The 19,196-nt window shown below is 41.4% G+C and overlaps 1 protein-coding gene across 4 annotated transcripts in view; it reads left to right on the top strand.

The window, feature by feature from the left end:
* Positions 1–19,196, top strand: part of fam124a (family with sequence similarity 124 member A) — a 31,369-nt gene that overhangs the window by 9,073 nt on the left and 3,100 nt on the right. For all 4 annotated transcript variants that reach the window (XM_008432536.3, XM_081600663.1, XM_081600659.1 and 1 more), the window contains one exon: positions 13,162–13,928. In XM_008432536.3, coding sequence (XP_008430758.2) covers positions 13,162–13,928 — 767 coding nt within the window. The remainder of the gene's footprint in view (positions 1–13,161; positions 13,929–19,196) is intronic.

Raw genomic sequence — 19,196 nt, forward strand, 5'->3', positions numbered from 1 at the left:
ACTTCAAAACTGTTGCAGCTAAACGGCTCCGTGCCGAGTGTCAGACTACAGCCTTTGTTTCATTTCCAAGTCTTGTACTTCATAGATCACATGCGCTTTGATTTATTCAGGTTTCCTAACCATTTGGCAAAGCCGTGTTGTTTTTTCATCGTTATCACATTCTATTATCATTGACTGGCCCGTTTGTTTGCTTATTCTCCACATGGTACATCTCATCTTCATTGTCTGAAAGACAGCGGCGGGTTTCCTTCTGGACGGCAGAAGCATTGCAGTGATGTCATTCAAAGCTCCTTCGAGAGCCGTCAGGGTGAATGAAGCTTCAGCTCTCTCGCACAAAAAAACTGGACGTACTTTCTGTTTAGCTAAGCTGATCGGATCCAGATTCTGCTGTAAGACAGCTCACATAAAGTGCTACCAAATTATTCGTGTGCCAAAAAGCGATCTGAACCGCGAGTCTGGGGTCACAGCTCGAAACGCTGCAGTCAGCTGTTTGCTAATCGAAGCCACTTTTCCCTCTAACTGTCTCGATGTGATCGTGCATTAATTCTTGTGCACAGTGAAGTCGAACGATGCCGTCAGGCAACGTGGGCCAATTTTTCATAACTCTGAGTCTTTTACTTTGACTCAGTCAGCAAACTAGCAGTAATATAGTAAATTAGTGCGGCTATTTCCATGTTTCTGAAGTTTTCCTCTGTTTTGTTTTCATTATTTCGGGCCTTTTCATTTTGAAGACAGTAAACGGCTAGATGGACAAGATTAAGTTTAAAATATTCCCAATGTGGATTTGGATATGAAGTTAACTATCTAAAACCTAAGCAATGTGCACTGTGCATTTTTGTAATTTTGGACAGGGTCAAGAAATTCCAAACATAAATGAAATTATACGAAAGACATGAGGCAATATGAGACTCTTATAATTAGATATCATGGAGTAAATGTATAAGGGTTTTGAGAGTATTGAGATAAGATGATCTAATGGCTTTTATTCAAAACAAAACGACAATTATTCCTACTGCTGCTAAAGTCATTTACCTTTTGATTTTTACAGTTCTTACTGTTGTCTTTAACATTTATTGTTGTTGTTTTGCGTTACATAAATGTAGAAGAAGCTACTAAAATTTCTTTAGTAGCTTAATAAAATCAGAATGAGCTTTATTAGCTTTGTGTGCACAAACTAAGGATTTAACTTTGGTGTTTAGCGTTCAGACTTAAAGGTGTAAATAGAGAATAATGGAACAGAAATATATGTTTTTTGCCTTTCTGCTCTTCATGTAGTTACAGTGGGACTCTATCAATATGATAGCTCAAAGCAGTAGCTGGGCTGTCTGCTCTGCGTAATAAGGAGAGCGGTGCGTGAGAGAGAGACCCTAGCTGTAGTATTCATTGATCTGGCACGGGCGTTTGACTCCATCTCATACAAGCACATCCAGGAAGTGCTTGCGCTAAGGAAAGTCGATGATGGCATCTGTGATCTGATCGGTGATGCGTACAAGCGCACTGGCTCCAGTGTATTAACGAGCGAGGGGCGGACCCGAACAATCGAGCTGAAGGTGGGTGTCAAGCAAGAGGACCCGCTTTCTCCTTTGTTGTTTAACCTCTGCCTAGACCCGCTCCTCGCATTCCTTGATTAAAGGGGCTGTGGTTACACCCTCTCCGGCCAGACCATAACCGCTCTCGCCTATGCCGATGATCTGGCCATACTCAGCGATTCCTGGTCTGGAATGGCGAGGAACCTTAAAATACTGGAGAAATTCCTGGAAAACACTGGACTTGATGTCAAAATTAAAAAGTGTGGTGGCTTCTTCTTGAAAGCCTCCAAACAGAGTGTGACCATCAACGAGTGTGCAGACTGGAGGATAAACACTGCTCCCATCCCCATGATCAGTGAGGCTCAGTCCTACAGGTACTTGGGAGTTGAAGTGAATCCGAGAAAGGGGATCTTGCCCTCTAGCCCAATAGAGGAAGTAACGCCAATACTCCGCAAGATCAGCAGAGCCCCCCTCAAACCCACTCAAAAGATCAAAATGCTCATCACCTACGGTATACCAAGAGTGGTATATGCTGCGGAAATGAGCATGGTCAGTGTGGTAAACCTGAGAAGAACAGACGCGGAAGTCAGGAACAGGGTGAAAGCCTGGCTTCACCTTGGCCCATCAACCGCGGATGGCCTCTTCTACAGTGCCAGGGTGGATGGTGGACTGGGTCTGCCTAAATTGGAGAAGCAGATCCCAATCTGCCAGGTGAAGAGGTGGTGTAAAATGATGCAAGTTAAAGATATCAAATGTAGAACTCTGGCCCCCTCGCTTCTACCAAAGTCGGAGATGGCTAGAAGGTGGAGAATAGCCACTGAGGAGGAGGGAGAGGGGGGGGGCTACAAGAGAGGCTTGCACTCACTGACCCGGCAGCAGTTGGGAAGAAGTGGAGGGAATCAGAGTACAGGCGATGGTGCGGTCTCAAATGCCAGGGTCGTGGCCTCACCACATTTGCAAAGGACCCCATAAGCAACAACTGGCCGTGTGATCATAAGGACCTGCAGGAATCTGATTATATCCTGGCTTTGCAACTTCGCTCCAGCACAGTTGGCACCCTGACCACCCTCCAAAGAGGGAGACATAAGAACACCACCTGCAGGGCATGTGGCAAAGGATGGGAGGGCATTGCTCACATTGTGAGCCAATGCAAGTACTTTCAGAAAAACAGAATGGCTAACCACAACGGCATTTGCAGGATGTTGGCAGTCATTGGGCGTTCCCTGGGCGGGAGGGTTAAGCAGGAAAAAAGGATCTCTTGCCCACTGTTGGGAACGGCAGTTCCAGACCTCATTATGATCAAGGATGGCAGAGGACTGGTGATAGATATAGCCATCTGCTTTGAAATGAGGCCGGCGACCCTGAAGCGTAGAGGTCAACAAGTATGGAAAGTTCGCCCAACAGATCTGCAGCATCTTTGGTCTGTCCGACGTGCGAACCTACGGTTTCCCACTGGGGGCAAGAGGAAAGTGGCATGAAGGAAATTCGGAAGTACTGAAAGAGATGGGACTTCCTAGGTCCAGGAGAAAGGCGGTGGCTAAGCTGTTCAGCATGGTAGCGTAAAGAGGTACCACCAAAATACTTAAAGTCTTCAAAAAACGTTCCCGCACAGCATAGAGCTGCCCACCGAGTGCTCCAAGGTGTACAGAGTACGCATTAAGTTTCACATAAACACAATAAAACATGACTACTGGTCAGAATTTAAAGTCTGGATGGGGATCTGATTCTGAAACAATCCTGTAAAATGACAGAACAATGACGATCTGACACATCTGCCGCACTAAGAGTCAAGCAAACCAAATTGTCCAAAGCAAAAAAAAAAATCTTGGGATTAGATGTCAACAATATAAGCTTCCTCCACAATGAACTTCTTCCTATCAGCCATAGCCTTTTATATGTGGAAGTCTTGCCTCACCATGGCAACAGTTTGGTTTACTTGAAAAATAAAACAAGTCTTATTTTAGTTTATGTGCTCAATTACAATATTACATGAATTCAAGATGGCAAGAAAGTTATTTTAATTAAATCAAACAAGGACTACTTAAATTCACCAATCAAAAATAGTGTTTAACAGTGTGGAATATCTAACCTAGGCTTTTAGACTCATTGCATTTAAGTTTTTAAATTACAGCACATCAAACACCCCCAGTTAGTGAAATACTAGGCGGAATTGCCCTTTAACCATTTCCGGAATCAGAAGCTACGAATGAGAAGCCACCTTAGCTATGTTAAAAAACGGAAGCTACCAAGAACTCGTGTCTATATTATTTTTAAGCCACAGCTATTGTGGTTAATGACTGTTCAAAGCTCATATTCACAAGAGCGGCTCTTTAACCGCGGATGAAAATTGGCATATCACGACATGCTAACTAGCTTCAGTTAGCTTATCTTAGAAAGACAGACAACGTTAAACTTACCTCTCAGTACAGCAGCTGTAGGGCCTATACACGTAAAAAAGTCCTCCATCTTTATTCATGTCCAACCGAGATTAGAGAATTTGCCAAAAGAAAATCTTATAAAAGTACAGTAGATAAAAGCTTAGTTAGGCTGTTCCAACTGAATTAACCGTTAATCAGGGCAGTTAAATGATCTCTGGCGTTGCCGTTAGTGATGTGCGGATTGATACTGAAATATCGATTCTTCCGATACCAGAACTTAATTCTTTAAAATCTATTGTCAGATCCAAGGATCAATACTTTCAACACTTTAGTAATTTGAGATAATGTAGATTAACGAGAGCAAGTTAGAAAGTAACTAAATTATTGAGATCTTGCCTAAATGAAACGTTGTTAATGGGAACTACTTTTTCTTCCGCCTGGTAAGTATGTAATGTGTAAGGACGTAATGCCCAAGCGCAGCATGCTGCTGACGCTCACTCACTCAGAAATGAACATGTTGACAGATTATTAAAAAAAGTGACATGGAGCCATTTCAGCTGTCATTTTATAGTAGTTTTAATAATTAAACAATGATGTATACTGCTAAAAAAAATAAAGGGAACACTTAAACACTTAAGTGAACTGATATTGTCTCTGAAATTGTTGTTAAATGTCAACCGTTTAAATATTAAATTATAATTTCCAGTACACTCTGCTAACTTATACAAGAGTATAAGTTCATGGGGGTTTTTTTATTTTTCATTGACAAAAACACAAAGGATTCCATTTGGACATAGTCTGTTTTAATTATCTGAAGACATTTCATTAAGTATGTGATTTCGCTTTCTGTGCTTGAAATAAGAAATCTTTACTTATATAAAATAAGTTCTAGACTTGAAGTTTGATTGGTAAATATTGATATTCTAGATTCTAGCACACATTTACACATAATAAGTAATATTTTCTTAATATTAAGCTTTTATATCTTACTGAGATAATTAAGTACAAAAACACTTAAAATAAGAAAAATATTCTAACATAAATCTCTCTTGGTGAGAAAAATTATCTTGTCAGAAAGAAAACAAGAAAAATCTCCTTAATTTAAGATATTTAATCTTACTAAGATTTCAGTTTTTGCAGTGTGGTAGAGGCAGCGGTCAGCTGCTGCAAACAACGTCATTCTTTGCTTGTCTATAATAGTTACTTTTAAAAAGTAATTAGTGTTTTTTGTAGCTAGAAACACTCCAGCCTCTCTTTACTAAACACATTTAAAAAGAAGACGCATCCACTGAAAACCTTTCTAGAGTGTTTTCCAGGAACACGCGCTCTGAAACAGACTTGTGGTTTCTGTATCAAGACAACAGTCTCCTTCAGGTCCATGTTTTTACGTTCAGCCTTCAGATTTAGGGAACTTATTCTGTTTCCCATCTGGTCAGTCTTGTGTTTATGGCTTCTACAAATGTCACTGTTCAGCAATCTGTCCCTGAATCTGTACTAATTTAACTAAAATCCAATGAGCTGCAGTAAAAATGACCTTCACGTTGTTATTTTTTAAAAATCTGATTGCACTTAGAGTGCAGTACTCGTGTTTGTGAGACCGTTGTTGCCCTATCAAGCCAAACGCCCCAACTCAGATTTCCTGGCACTCATGACTTTTGGTGCTAAGTCTCGTCTCCTAATCTTTGCTCACAGTCTGCAGTAACCGGTAATAATCTAAATGCTTCCTCCTCCGTCTGAAACCAGCAGCATTTTCAGGCCATGAGCAGCGGCTCTGCATTTCAGCCTGACTTTTATCTTCTGTGAAACGTCAGGCTTGGCAGCACAGACATACAGAACTCTTTGTGCGTTGCTCTGTGGGAAAAGAAGTCTGGATTTCCCTCCGTTATTAGACCGCACTTATGTCGCTGGTAAATAATCTCATCAAGCTAAAGTGCCAACTAGTGTTCTGGTTTGTCTTCCAGACCAGCGAGTAAACAAACCCGCGTTGATTCTCTCGTGTCAGCCAATGCAGTTTCATTTAATTATATGCATCGATGCAGACGCGCAGTTTTCCCTCTGTGAAGAGCGAGATGCAGAGCAGGAACAGTAACTTCATCGCATGTGAGGCGTCTAATTGGAAACGACATCTTAGGAAACAGCGGGGGAAAGATTTTACAAAGTGCCGCAACGAGTAGGAAAAAAAAACAAATAAGCAAGTAAATATTGTGAAATAATTTTGGGGGGGGGGGTTGTGGCTCATGTGGAACTGCTTACAGGTCCAGTACTGTGGTGCTGCGAAAGTTTTTCTTTAGCAATCAGAGCACAACAGCAGACATAATGGACTAAAACAACAGGAAATAATCACAATAAGATGCCGTGGCATTGAGAAGTAGCTCTTAACCGTCTGAAATGGTTGAATAGGGGTTAATTAATTAAATAAATAAAAGATGCAACAACTGTAGCATCGCTTACTTTCTCAAAACGTTGAGAAATATGTACATAGCGCGTTCTGCAGCTGCTTTCATGTCCCGATACAATGACCATCTGAGGCACGACAAGGACAAAATAGAATGGAATAGAATGCAATTAATTATCATGATACAAGTGTACAACAAAATTAAAAGCCCTTTTTCCAGTGCAGAAATGTACATTAAAAAGACATCCATCCATCCATCCATCCATCCATCCATCCATCCATCCATCCCAGTCACAGAGCAACACAGAGACACACGCAGATTTTCGATTTCAAATATCTGCTGAACCCAATATTTTACGATCCAGAACTCTTTTACGCAAACTTGCATCTCTGCTTCTGGTCACGGCGTTGTATAATCCGATGTGGATAAACCATACAGATGCTGTCAGTCAAACGGCTCCAGTGTCTCCTCCAGTATTTTGTAGATTTTTATTTTTATTTATTTTTTTAAATCTTTGAGGTTGGAAGATCTTTTGCCATCACTCTAATTCCTCACTCCCTCCACAGATTCAGGACTCTGAGTTTGAGTCTGAAAACGCTTAATATTACTTCCCGTCATATCCATGTCTTGGGTTTTACTGTAGATGTGAAGCAGATCATTATGTAGACTTTATTGTGCAGCGTGACCCACAGCAATGCAGGAAAAAGGAACTCTGGGTCAGTCGCTGATGTTCATTCCAGTAATGACGTCGGATCGATTAAAACGTCGTTCTGCAGTGTAACAGGCAGTGTAACGTGCAGGCGCGCACGCGCGTTCAGTCAAGTCTGTTATAAACATACGCATAGGTCAAAAGTTTTATCTAGTTCAATTCATTTTTTAAAAATCACTCATAAAACTGCTTTAGAAGTGTTGCTTTTTGGAGATAGTGTTGTTAAAGTTGTAATATGGACTTCGTCATGAGAAGGAGCTGAAAGTATGGTAAAGTATTTGATCATTATTAAGGCTAGTTTTTGGCTTTAATGTCTGTTAATCATTATAACACAAGCTGGGATTGTTTGAAAAGTTGCTTTGTTTTTTTTTTTATACAATGTGAACTGGAAAGAAATCTGTCTATCTGTAAGGAAGCAGCTTAGCTATATTACAGCCTCCACATATTTATCTTTTTTGGAACAAGTCAACCAAAATGAAATGAAAATAAAGTTTCTGTCGTTTTTTTCTTTTTGTTGTTGTCATCTTCACCAGAAGAATAAAGAAGCCCCCATCTTGAATTTCCTCCTTCACTCTCTTTGACCGAGAGCCAAACGAGCTAAAGCTGTGACTGTCGGACTCTCGCGCGTACGCAGGCGCGCACGCGCGCAGACGGAGACGGAGACTCGTTGTGAGGCGAAGCCGAGTTTTCACTTCTAATCACTCTCATATGTGGAGGGGCCACTGGAGGGATTGTTGTGTTATCTCACGTCGTCATCTGCGGGTTTGCCTGGGAGCATGTGGTCCCGGTTAACACCAGAACATGAAGCCAGAGTAAAAGTCTCTGGGAATTACAGAAGACAGGTCGGTCTTCAGTCTGCACGTTGATGACGTGCCCATGCATGATGGTGCGCAGCGCGCCGTCAGAGCAGAACATCAGCTTCAGCTCCAAGGTGGATTAAGAGCTTAGAGACACACTCCTCCAGGGCTTTGTGCACACACTACCCCAAATCCCCCCTTGCAAAGGCTGACTTAATCACTAATTTAGTCTCCTCTACCCTGAACCCCATTAAATCGCATAGCAAGAAGAAACTATTAGCTTAATGTGCTGAATAGTTTTGGTTTGGTGCACCATAAATAGAAACACATGGCATCGTATTCGTCTCCCCTGAATCCAAATGGTGTTCCTGTAATCAGTCGAATATTTATTTATTACATTCAATATGTAAACTGCATTTGGGGCTACATTGGGGCCATAAAGTTTGCTCAAAAAGTTTTTTGAAATTTCAAAAAATAAATGCATTCAAAATGAAAATATATGAAACAGAAAAAAATGTCTTAAAACACCAAAAAATTCAAACAGAAAAACTAATTATAACATAATTGAAACTGAACCCACCCCCACCCCGACCCCACCCAAAAAAAACAAAAAACTTAATTTCGAAGCTGAAAAAAAAGTTCAAAACTGCTTTTCAGATTTAATGGGGTTTTTTTCAGTTTCAAATATGTTCTTTGCCATTTCAAATATATATTTTTCCAGTTTCAATACAAAATGTTATTTTTTTTAACCAAATTTTATGGCCCCAATTTAGCTCCATAGCTTTAGAAACCCATTTTATTAGGATTTAGCTGTATAAAACGTTATTGGGATGCTTTTATGTGCTAACCCCAACCCCGTTTTTTTTTTTTTTTTTTTTTTTTTTAGTAAATGTCAATTTCCTTCTAAAACAACAACCTAATAATCTAAAAAGCTAAATGTTAACATCACTTATAAAGGTTTTCAAAGACAGCTGAGCCAAAAATATTCCAGCATCTCTTTTAGTTTCTCAATCAGAAAATAAACTTACCATTTTTAAAATGCTAAACTCTTTTTTTTTTTTTTTTACGTCTTACTCTAATACTACTATAGTCTCACTCATTTTGTGTCATATTTCCAGATGTTTTCATCCTTTTGTAAAACTTGTCGATTTCACTTTGGGACAGTAAAGTTTGGTAACAGGAAAGCCAAAAAATCGAACAGCAGTGAAAGGTTTTGCCTTCAAAATGTCAACACGAATTCATCTCTGGTCAGTTTCAACCAAAACTGAACTCTATGACTGTCATAAAGTAAGAACTCACTGACTATTCTGTGTAAAAGGTGGTAACTAAAATCATAACTCATAGCACAATCCACAGCTTTTGGACCGTCAGACAGAGGTGAGCACAGCAGCCTTAAAATAAGTGATCATGGAGCAATCTGCCACTTTTTGCTTGTTTTTCTTAAATATCTCTTACCATCCTCCTCACTGTGTTAAATCTGTCGGGGTTCCAGTTATATTAAAGTGTTTAATTATTGTTTTGACCTCTTCCTCGGGTTTAGGGGAGAAGCTTTCATCCTTTTAGAAACCGTTTATAGAGATGAACACATCTGCTTCACTTTGCTTTTAAAGAACAGGATGAAGAAAGGCTTTTGTGTCCTAAATGGCTAGAAATGATCAGTGTTGCATTTATTTCACTGGAAAGATGTCAAACAATGCGACACTAAGACTTTTTGAAATGAGCGATTTGTGTTCTTACAGTAAAACCTGAATTTATTCTAAGGCTTTTTACGCATATTTAGCTGATTTGCCAAAAGAAAAAGTTGTGGAGAGAGTTGTAATTTATTACTTACCTAAAACTGTGAGATGCTATAGATGTTTATTGCTGTATTTCCGCAAAAAGAAAGTGCCGTCTATAGGTTCTTTTGATTTTTTTCAGGCTAAATTGATACTAAAGCCTCAAAAAGTCCAGTTCTTTCCTCTCTATTACCTTAAATCCTGTTGTGTTTTATTTTTTTCTCATCTCACGTTGACGACAATCTGTTTATTCTCTGTTGTATCTCAGTCTTTGCTTGCATTTTACTCATTATCCCGGGGTTTAAATGTTTGGAGGATGTCTGGATGTCAAGGAGAATAAAACTGAATGTTAGACAGATGTTTGGAAAGGTAAGATGGGCCCAGCAGGCTGTTATTTCCCTGGCTTCAAACCCAAACCTTCCTCTTTGATCCAGCTACTAGGAGCCGTGGGATCAGTGAGATCATGAGATTAGGACAGTGTGAACACAAAACAAAGAAGCACAAAGAGATATCTTAAAATAATCTGGATTAAACAAATTATTAGCATTAGCGTGATTGATGTCGCCCCTGAACTGTTTTGGCTGGGCTTTTAATGAGTCAGTAGTCGGGCAGCTGGGATGAAGATCTCGGCCGACTGGATGAGTGTGTTTGTTCGCAGCAGTTTTCAGAAAGCAGTTGCTGCTTAGAGAATGAGGATAAACAGAAACCGCTTTGCTACGGTGATGAGATGGGATGTTGCATGGAGACTATCCCGAGCCCTCCGAAGTACAACTGTGTAGGTTTGAGTCGGAGTATCAAGGTTTAATGAGATACAACCTCTAAACGGCTAAAGTCTTTATTTTCTGTGGTTTAAAATCTTTAATTAGACTAGCGGTCCCCCATCTGTTGCTGCGCACTGTCAGTCAGCTGGCAGAAAAATGGCTGCCAAACTTTTCACATGCTCACAATAGAGATGAATTGAGCTGAAAACACAGTTGTAGGGTGAAAGGTGAAGAAGAGTGTCCTGTCGTTTCTATCTAAATAAAGCTAAAGTTGCCTTTCTGGTAGCAGAACCAACATCTGCTTCATAGAGCCCAAATGTGCTCCACGCTGTTCTTTTCCCCAGATTTTTAGGACGGGTCTGACAGATCCTTCATACCCCACTCTATCCCAAGAACAGAAAAACGTTGCTATGGTAACGATGGCGGCCAAAGCAAAACGGAAAGCTCAGACTGGTTTTGTTGTTAGGTTTTTATCATTTGCATTGTTTTTAATACAGTTTTTGTTGGATAAAGTATTTAAAACCGTCCAGTTTCATAGCCCTGCCAAAGACGTAGCGTGTCTCTGTAAAAATGTAAGGTTCTGTGCCACCATCACATTTACTTGAAGCTCTTTGCATTAAAATAGTGACAAAATTATGAATATATTGTGTGTGTGCGCCGTCATCCGTGGTGAGTTATTAAATTGGAAATTTGGCAGTTCCTCAGGGCAGCATTAGAAAGGGGACAAATGACCACCAGAGGAAATAAAAAAGAAGTGTTTGCCTGTGGTAAATGGAGAGTTTTAACCCCCAGCTTGATGCTCAATATGTGCTTTTCATTAACCCCACAATCTGTTTTTTATTTCCTGCAAACCGATTGGTTTTGAGACGGTGGAAGGAGAAGCTTGCTCATAAAACCAGTCCTGACAGAGTCACCACTGCACACTGTTTCTCTCATAATCAACGCATTATATCGGTTTTGTAGCAGCATGAATAGCTTTTGCTGAAGTTGCCCACAAAAAGCAGGCTACAGAGTGGATAGTCTCTCCATCAGTGTGGTTTCCTTTAAAGAAAGTTGCAACGTTCCTTATGTGTTGATGTTTTCACTGACTTGCTTAATCCCGCTGTCAGTATAACCAAAACACACTTTGCAATTCGATGCCTAAATATTCTAATCGCGTTGCTTCAGTCGACCTCTAATGGAGAGATTTTTGCAACGCTTCACAGTAACCTGATCTGAACGTTTTCGGAAATGTCACCTCTTTGGTCAGAGCAGAAACTGCTCTTTTGTGAAGGCCAGTGGGGAAATCACAGGACAGACACCGTCCCTGTTTGGCTTCGCTGCTTTATGGAGGGACTCTGGCAACAGTCAAACACTCTGCTGTGCCGCGGACATGCAGGCCGAGCTTGTCCTTTCTCACAGGCAAAGTGAAATGGGACGAGTCCCCAGAGGAGCGCGATAAAGACAGCGGGAATAAACCTGGAAAACGGGCGGAAAAAACACAGACAGATAAGATGTTAACACGCGGGAAGAGAAACTGGCGTAAAATACGAGCAGCCGGGAACGTTGCCAGCGTCTGAGTCAGCGAGCGGAGGTTTTCCAGGTCGGGGGTTCAGGAAGAGGCTACACCTGAATGCGTCGCTCTTGCTGTGGTCTTGGACATTCCTCTGGGCCTCAGTAATGACTCCTAATGGCACTAATGAGCCTTCGCAGAGGAGACTCGCACCACATGGGTGTTTTAGCGAGAAGAGGGGCTGAGGCAGGGGGGTAGAAAGGTAAACAACGAAACCGGGGGAGGAAAAAAAAGATGGAGCTGGTTTTGGTTGAGTGGAATAGAGACAGCTGAGAGCAGGAGATTTGTTAGGGAACAGAGGGAATGGAAAACTTGAAAGAGGAAAATAACCCGAGCCAAAAGAATAACAGGAGAGATATTAACGTTGTGCTGGCATACCAACATATTCTCTGTTTCCATTATCAGAAAGTATCCTATACCTTTCCAGATACTTTGTTGGCATGCCAACCTTAGCTGTGCAAAGTTTCCAGATTGGGCAAGGAAAAAAAAAAAATCAAGTGCTCATAAAGATATATGTGTTTTCCAGTTAAATTTTGCAGCCTTGTTCTTATTATATATGAGGGCTATTATTTTAGTAATTGATTGATCTTCTGATTTTTCTGATAGTCGAGTTAATCAATAAAAAAAATCAGATTTTTCTTTTAACCGCTTAAGTCTTTTTTATACAATTTTAGAAATACATTGAAACATGCAGTTAAGCAAATAATTCAGTTTCTTTTTTAAATAAAATAAACATTTTATTGCCTAAAATGCAATAACAGTGAATGTAGCAAAGGATGCGTCTGCAACTAAAAATATACTTTTAACATGGACATGTGAAAAACTCAGGTCTTTTATCTCAACCTAACATTAACACAGTGTGGGGACAACCTGCACTGTGTTTATTAAACCAGTTAATAGTTGGACAGTAAAAAGTGCTAAACAGGAGGGTTTTTTCTGAATTTGAACTGGGTGAAGCAAAAACTGCTGTCTGAGGAGTTTTACTAAAAGCATATTTACAGACACAAGGTTTTTTTTTTTTAACTTAAATGTAAAACGTATTTATATATTTTTACAGTTTCTGCTCAGTTACTGTTCTGCCTGTGTTACTCTTTTAGCAAATGGTTATTTTAGCGTCTCCACACTCCAGTTAATAATTAATCTACTTCTAAATTAGTTGATGATTAATTCAATAATCAATTGATCCGATTAATCGTTTCAACCCTACTACATTTTTCTGGTGTCTTTTTTTTTTTTTTTTTTCTTTGCATGTGTGCTCCTGGAGGTGAGCTATCCATGGGTGAGCTCCAAGACCCATTCCTCGTCAGCGTCCACCTCATCTCCGACCCCGGTCAGGGCAAGTTCCTGCAGCGCGCCGCCGACGCCGTGCTGGCCTGGGTTCACCCCGAGCTGCAGCTCTTCAGAGTCTCTGAGCGGGCGTCCACCTCCCAGCGGCCGTGGCCGAAGCGGCACCAAAACGGCGGCCCGTCCGCCGGATCTCAGCCGGCCGTGGCGGTCATCCTCTTCCTGCAGGAGGCGTACGGCGGCGAGGAGCAGATCCTGACACTGCACCGCACACTGCAGAGGCCGCCGTGGCGGTACCACCACACGGAAAAAGTCAGCAACGGCCGCAGCATGCTGCCCCTCACGCCGTGCAGTCAGGACTTTTTCGTCTTGTCCCCCGGCACGCCGCTCTGGGCCGTCCGGCAGGTCCACTACGGCAAGGAAATTGTGCGGTTCACAGTTTACTGTCGCCACGAGAATTACGTCGACATGGTCCGGCTCTACAAGCTGCTGCTCCAGCGACGTGTGGCGCAGAAGAAGGAGGACTTTTGCTTCTTTGTGGTGTACTGCAACCCCGACATGGAGATCCAGCTGTCGTTTAAGAGGCTCCCACGGGGGCAGAGCCCCGCTGTGCTGGACTCGGCCGTGATGGAGGTGAGGGTGCGAGACGTTGGAGTGCTGGTCCCGCTGCTACCTCACCCCTGCAGCCCGATCAGCGACGTCCGCTGGCAGACGGAGGACTATGACGGGAATAAAATCCTGCTGCAGGTGAGCATCCTGGTTTGCTCCTCTGAATGAATATAAAAAATGGAGCTAAGCTGCTTTTTTTTTTTTTATTGACTGCCATCTGCTGATTCAGTGGCATTTACAGATCTTCTTCAGTTCCTAACAGGTAACCTCTGAGGAGTTCCTCCTGTTTAGCTCCAGCTGTCTTCCCTTAAAGTCTCAGAAATCTTTCCCAACAGCATTATGGTGTATTCAGGGCAATCCTCTATTTTTGTTTGTATATAAAATAAAGGCCCTAAAATATTAAATAAAAAAAAGGCAAGTTAGCCTTTGAGATGTTAATCTCTTGGCTTAAATTGTGTCATGGCAAGACTACTTAATCTCCTATATTTCATATATACGTTTTCTTGCTGAACATTTCTGTCAGGCAAATGTTTGAGTCGCAATCGGATGTCTTAATTCTGTGACGATTAAGGCAAAAGCTAGCTAGCTGCTAATAGACCCTTAGCTTTTTGGGTCTTGAATAGATTAGAGTAGCATTTATTGTTTGTCACTGAACTTATGTACAATGAGATTAAAGCCAGTAGGAAAATATATACAATATAAACATGAATGTGGTGACATTTACAATATTGAATCAGTTAAATTTATATAGACGTAAAAACCATCATATAGTTTAGTGCATGTGGATGTTTAGCGTGTTAATCGCTTTTGGGAAGAAGCTGTTTTTGAGTTTTATCTGTCTTGGGTAAATGCAAACATTTTGCTAGTTGGTTTGGCAAAGTTTGTACATTTCTGTGGAGATATAGGTTTTTAAATTCCATTACAAATAGTCTTAAAAATATCTTAAAACGTCTTAAATTTAAATTGTTGAAACCTGTAGAAACCCTGAGGTTGACCTTTTGAGAGGGGTATTATGAAGAAGTCTCTTTTTTTCATCCACTTCACAATAAAAAAAAAAACTACTCTGTATTGCTCTAAAAATCACACCGAATCAAAATTAAACAGAAATTCTTTCAGACAAAATATGAAAACATTCATTTTTTATGAACGCTTTGGTTGCATAACAGCGGATTCTTCTAGAAATCTTGGTTCTCTCTCCGCTGGAGAGACAGACTTACACAACAAAGTGGTTGTTTGAGGGGTATCGGTTTCAGAGGGGGTGTGTGTGTGTCCAGGCGGCGTGAGATAAGTGGTTTGGAAAGTTCAAGCTGATTAAGATGCAGTCCATTACCGGGATTGGTGCAACACGGAGAAACAACAAGCTAATCTGTCATGACAATGGGCCATATGTATGATGCTTAAGTGCCAGCTGGACTGAGGTCAGAGGTTCTTCCACAAAGTTACGCCAGTAGGAATATTTAGTTCCAGACTTGGCTGTGTGCAAACACTTCGTTATTTATTTATGTGTTGATTTTATCGCAACCGATTGGTTTTAATACATCTTCGGCGTTCACACGCAGGTTCATTTACGAGCGTGATTTGACCAGATGGAATCACACAACGTTACGTTTAGCAACGAAACTCCGAGCTGCTGACAGCTGAAAACAGTTTCAGCTTTAGCAGCTGAACCCTAAGCAGTGCAGACCACAGCGATCTCCACGTTCATCCAGTCCCGACTCGTTACTCGAGTTTGTTTTAGGCTGAATTACCAGATAACAGTCAAAGCTGTCGTTTACGTTTTGAGTGATGTCGGACATCGCTTGCAGGTTCGTCGGTCTCACAAAGGTGAGACCTGCTTATAATGAGATAACTACAGCTTACAACACTGAGGGTCTTACTATCGCCAAATCAGCGACCTCATTACCCAGCAACCCCTGCTGCTCATCATCAGCCTGGGTGAGCTGCTGTGTGCAGATGACCTGTTGTCTGTTGGGGGAGCGACACACGGGCTCGCTCTTGTTTTGGCCTCCTTTAAGTATCATTTAGGCTGAAATGACAGCTTCATGACAGCACTTACAGCCTCCGACTCTGTGTGGGGGAGCCAAGAATGCGGCCATGCAACCACTTCATGGCTCAAAGTAGAAGAGACAAAGTGAATAAGAGGATAAGGAGGGAAGAAGAAGGAGAAGGAGATGAAGGATGGCGGAACAGGCTGAGAGGAGAAGCAGCTGTTGACGCAGAAAAAATGTTAGGATTAATTGAAAGAGGTGGACAAGGTACAAAGCATTAATTTCATTTTTAAAAGTATTTTCAAAAACAAAACAATCAACTTCTTTAATACAAACCTTTGTGGCTCTGCAAACCACAACCTGCTCCTTCCCATCAGTGTTCTGGTGAAAATAATCTCAATCTGTTTAATCTGAACTCTGTCACTTCTGGCTCCCTGAAGGCCAAAAGTGTGCGACCGTCATCAAGTGTTGGAAGTGAAGGGTTTAGAGTGACAGTTCAAAAACAATGGCTGACCCGAGTTCATGTGTTTGATTTATATACACTCTGAAGTGAAAGCTATGCAAGCAAATAAACTCACCACCATAAATTAACTCTCAGGTCAGCGGCTCGGATCTGCTTTGTCTGCAGATTTAGTTAAATTCTTGGCTTCACTGCTAAGCGTTTTTTTTTTGGTTTTTTTCCTGTCGTTTCGTGCCTTGAACTGCTAGAGATATTTTAAAATTGTGTTAATGAAAAACACAATAGACATTTTTCTTAGACCCTAATGGGTGTCCCAACAGTATAATTGTCTCAAAACAATCATCTGAATGGGTTTGAAGAGAAGAAAGCAAGCTAAAATTGAGTTTTGGGCTTTTGTGGCTCTCGTATGGTTTCAGTTTTATTATTGTTGAATTTCGCTAACTGTGTTCCTGGGTTTGCCTAATTGACCACAGTAAGGCTCTGGTCAGAAAGCATGCAGGACATTAGTAGACTTTAAACTACAGAGTGGTGCATTCTGGGCGCAGAAAAACATCATATGCTGCACCACAGGAAGGAGGACTGCTTCGTGGACGGTCCACTTCAAAATAAGAGCATGAATATGAAGGATTCTTAATAGTAAATAACCAAAACTTCATTGCATACTTCAAACTTTATTCAACTGAAAGTTTACAAAACAGAAAAGTAAATTGTAAAACTTTAAATAGGGGAAGCAAAGTGTCCTAAATGTTTTCAAAGTTGGCAAAGCCAAAAATTTAAAGTCTATAAATAGTTACGCAATTGCAATGCCGTAAAAAAAGATCATGTTTAAAAACATTCACAGATAAAACAAATAAAAACTATCCATGAAATATTAGACCTTTTCAACATTAAAGCAAATTCACAAGAAAACCAAACTTCTGCAACAAATAACAGAAGTTAATCAACAAACACTAACAGGTATAAATACAGTACTGACCAGAATTATATTTTCATTCAGAAAAAAAATATCTTTCCAGTTTTTACTTGTAAACCCACTAACATACTTCACAGCCGTTGGACTCAACAATTATAGTTGCCGATGTTAGAAATTAAGAGTCGCTCCTCAGTTTGTCAACTCACAGCTCAGCTCTTCTTTTGATTCCAGAAAAATGATCATTTCCTGATGTCCCTCAACATGTCGACATTTTAAAACCTGCCCCACACACCTCTGTGCTCCGCCATCAGATGTCTGTGAGAAAAGTCATTGCTTCTACTTCTCCGTTTATAAAGCTTGAGGGCAAAGCTGCCACCTGAACAGGAATATGGGGAAACTGTCGTCCCCATGCACGGAGCCGTGCAGCAGAAGCAGGAACACAGACGAGAACTTCTGCTGACACAAAAAGGATCCGCAGCTGCTATGATTTCGAAACACAAACATTTCTACGTTTGCGGCGAATTATTGGTTCTTATGTTTCCGAGCCGGCCTCTCCGTGGACGATGATTGACTTTCAGGTTTCCAGGCGTTTTCGAACAAGACTCTTTGTAACACTCGGCGCTCTGAAAAGCGAGCACTAGAGGCTCGTCTGGACGCTGATGGCTTCTCCAGCTGCAGCTCTGATTCATAAAGGGGCTGACCTGAGAACAGCGAGCGTGCGGTTTGAACGCTCTCGGGGTTCCCCGCCTGCGCATTTCACCTCCTGTAAGACGCGTGAGGAGCGCTTTGTTGTATGGGAGCCCCACGTACGGGGGGTCAATGGTCTCGAATGTGGCTCCTCCCTGTTGCGGTAACCTTGATGGAGTTATGTTTCTGCAGATGTGCTCAAACTATAGCATAAGGAAGTTCTTACTCCTCAACATTCCTCTTTTGAGCAAGAATGAAGTTCTTGTGAACTTTAGGGAATCGTGGATTTGATTAAAAGGCACCTGTTTTAAATGTAAACCCACAAAAAAATGTGAAGATACTACTTCTTTTAAAGCTGAGCAGGCCTGATGGAGATGAATGAAACTGAAACGCACACCTGCCATGAAAAATGTTGTCTGGCTAGGAGGAAACCTGCGTTTCCTGGTTGGCCTGCTGGAGACGTGGCACGCTAGAAAAAGACGGAAAATCATCTCTGTGGGAAACGTTGTGGAGGCCCAGAAAGCAAGAAGGGACTGAGGCAGATCTCATGAGGCAGAGAGAAGGATGTGTGTCAGCATCAGACATGGTGCAGAGACTGGCTGAAACTGGTGAGAGGTCGTGAAGCAAGGCTTGTACTGACATGGGGATGAAACGGCGCTCAGACTGGAAGAAGTCATTTCATGTCCTGCGTTATGATTGCATTAAAATATCAGTGTGTGGTTACAGTAACCATGGTAACTTTGAATTTGAAGGGGGGGGGGGAAATCCCACTCATTATTACAATTTTAGTATTCCCAAGTAACCAAGGCAGAAACAATTTAGTCTGATGAAAGCTGCAGCGTGTAACTTTTATAAAGAATGTGATTTTTTTACATTTGTTAAAACCGTCACCGACAGATGATCTGTGAAAAGATCGACCTCCTCCCTGAGCTGCTGCTGTCTGAAGAGGTGTGCCGCTTCAGATTGGTTGCTTCAGAAAGCAACCAATCAGAGCCAGTGGAAGAGGGTCAAAGCGCTATTACCCATCCTCGTGAACACGCTGCTAAATATGCGGGTGGAAGAGAAACAACTCATCATTAAAGGAAAAGTGTTTATCCACCATTAACTAGCATTAGCATTCACAACAAGATCTGCTGTCAGGGAAAAGCAGTAGAAAGAGAGCAGAGGGGGAGAGGAATGAGCAGCGCCACATGAGATTGTGATTGACAGCACAAACACTCTGGCTCTGGGCTCTGATTGGTGGTTTCTAGTCAGCACTGGAAGTATTGGGAGAAGGCAGAAGAGCTTGATTTTTTTTCTCACAGTTTGTCTGAAATGACATGGTGACACTTTCAACAAATATCTAAAAAATATATTTT

The sequence above is a fragment of the Poecilia reticulata genome, chromosome 2 (genome assembly GCF_904066995.2).
Source record: "Poecilia reticulata chromosome 2, P_reticulata-male-v2, whole genome shotgun sequence".
Classification (NCBI taxonomy): Eukaryota; Metazoa; Chordata; class Actinopteri; order Cyprinodontiformes; family Poeciliidae; genus Poecilia; species Poecilia reticulata.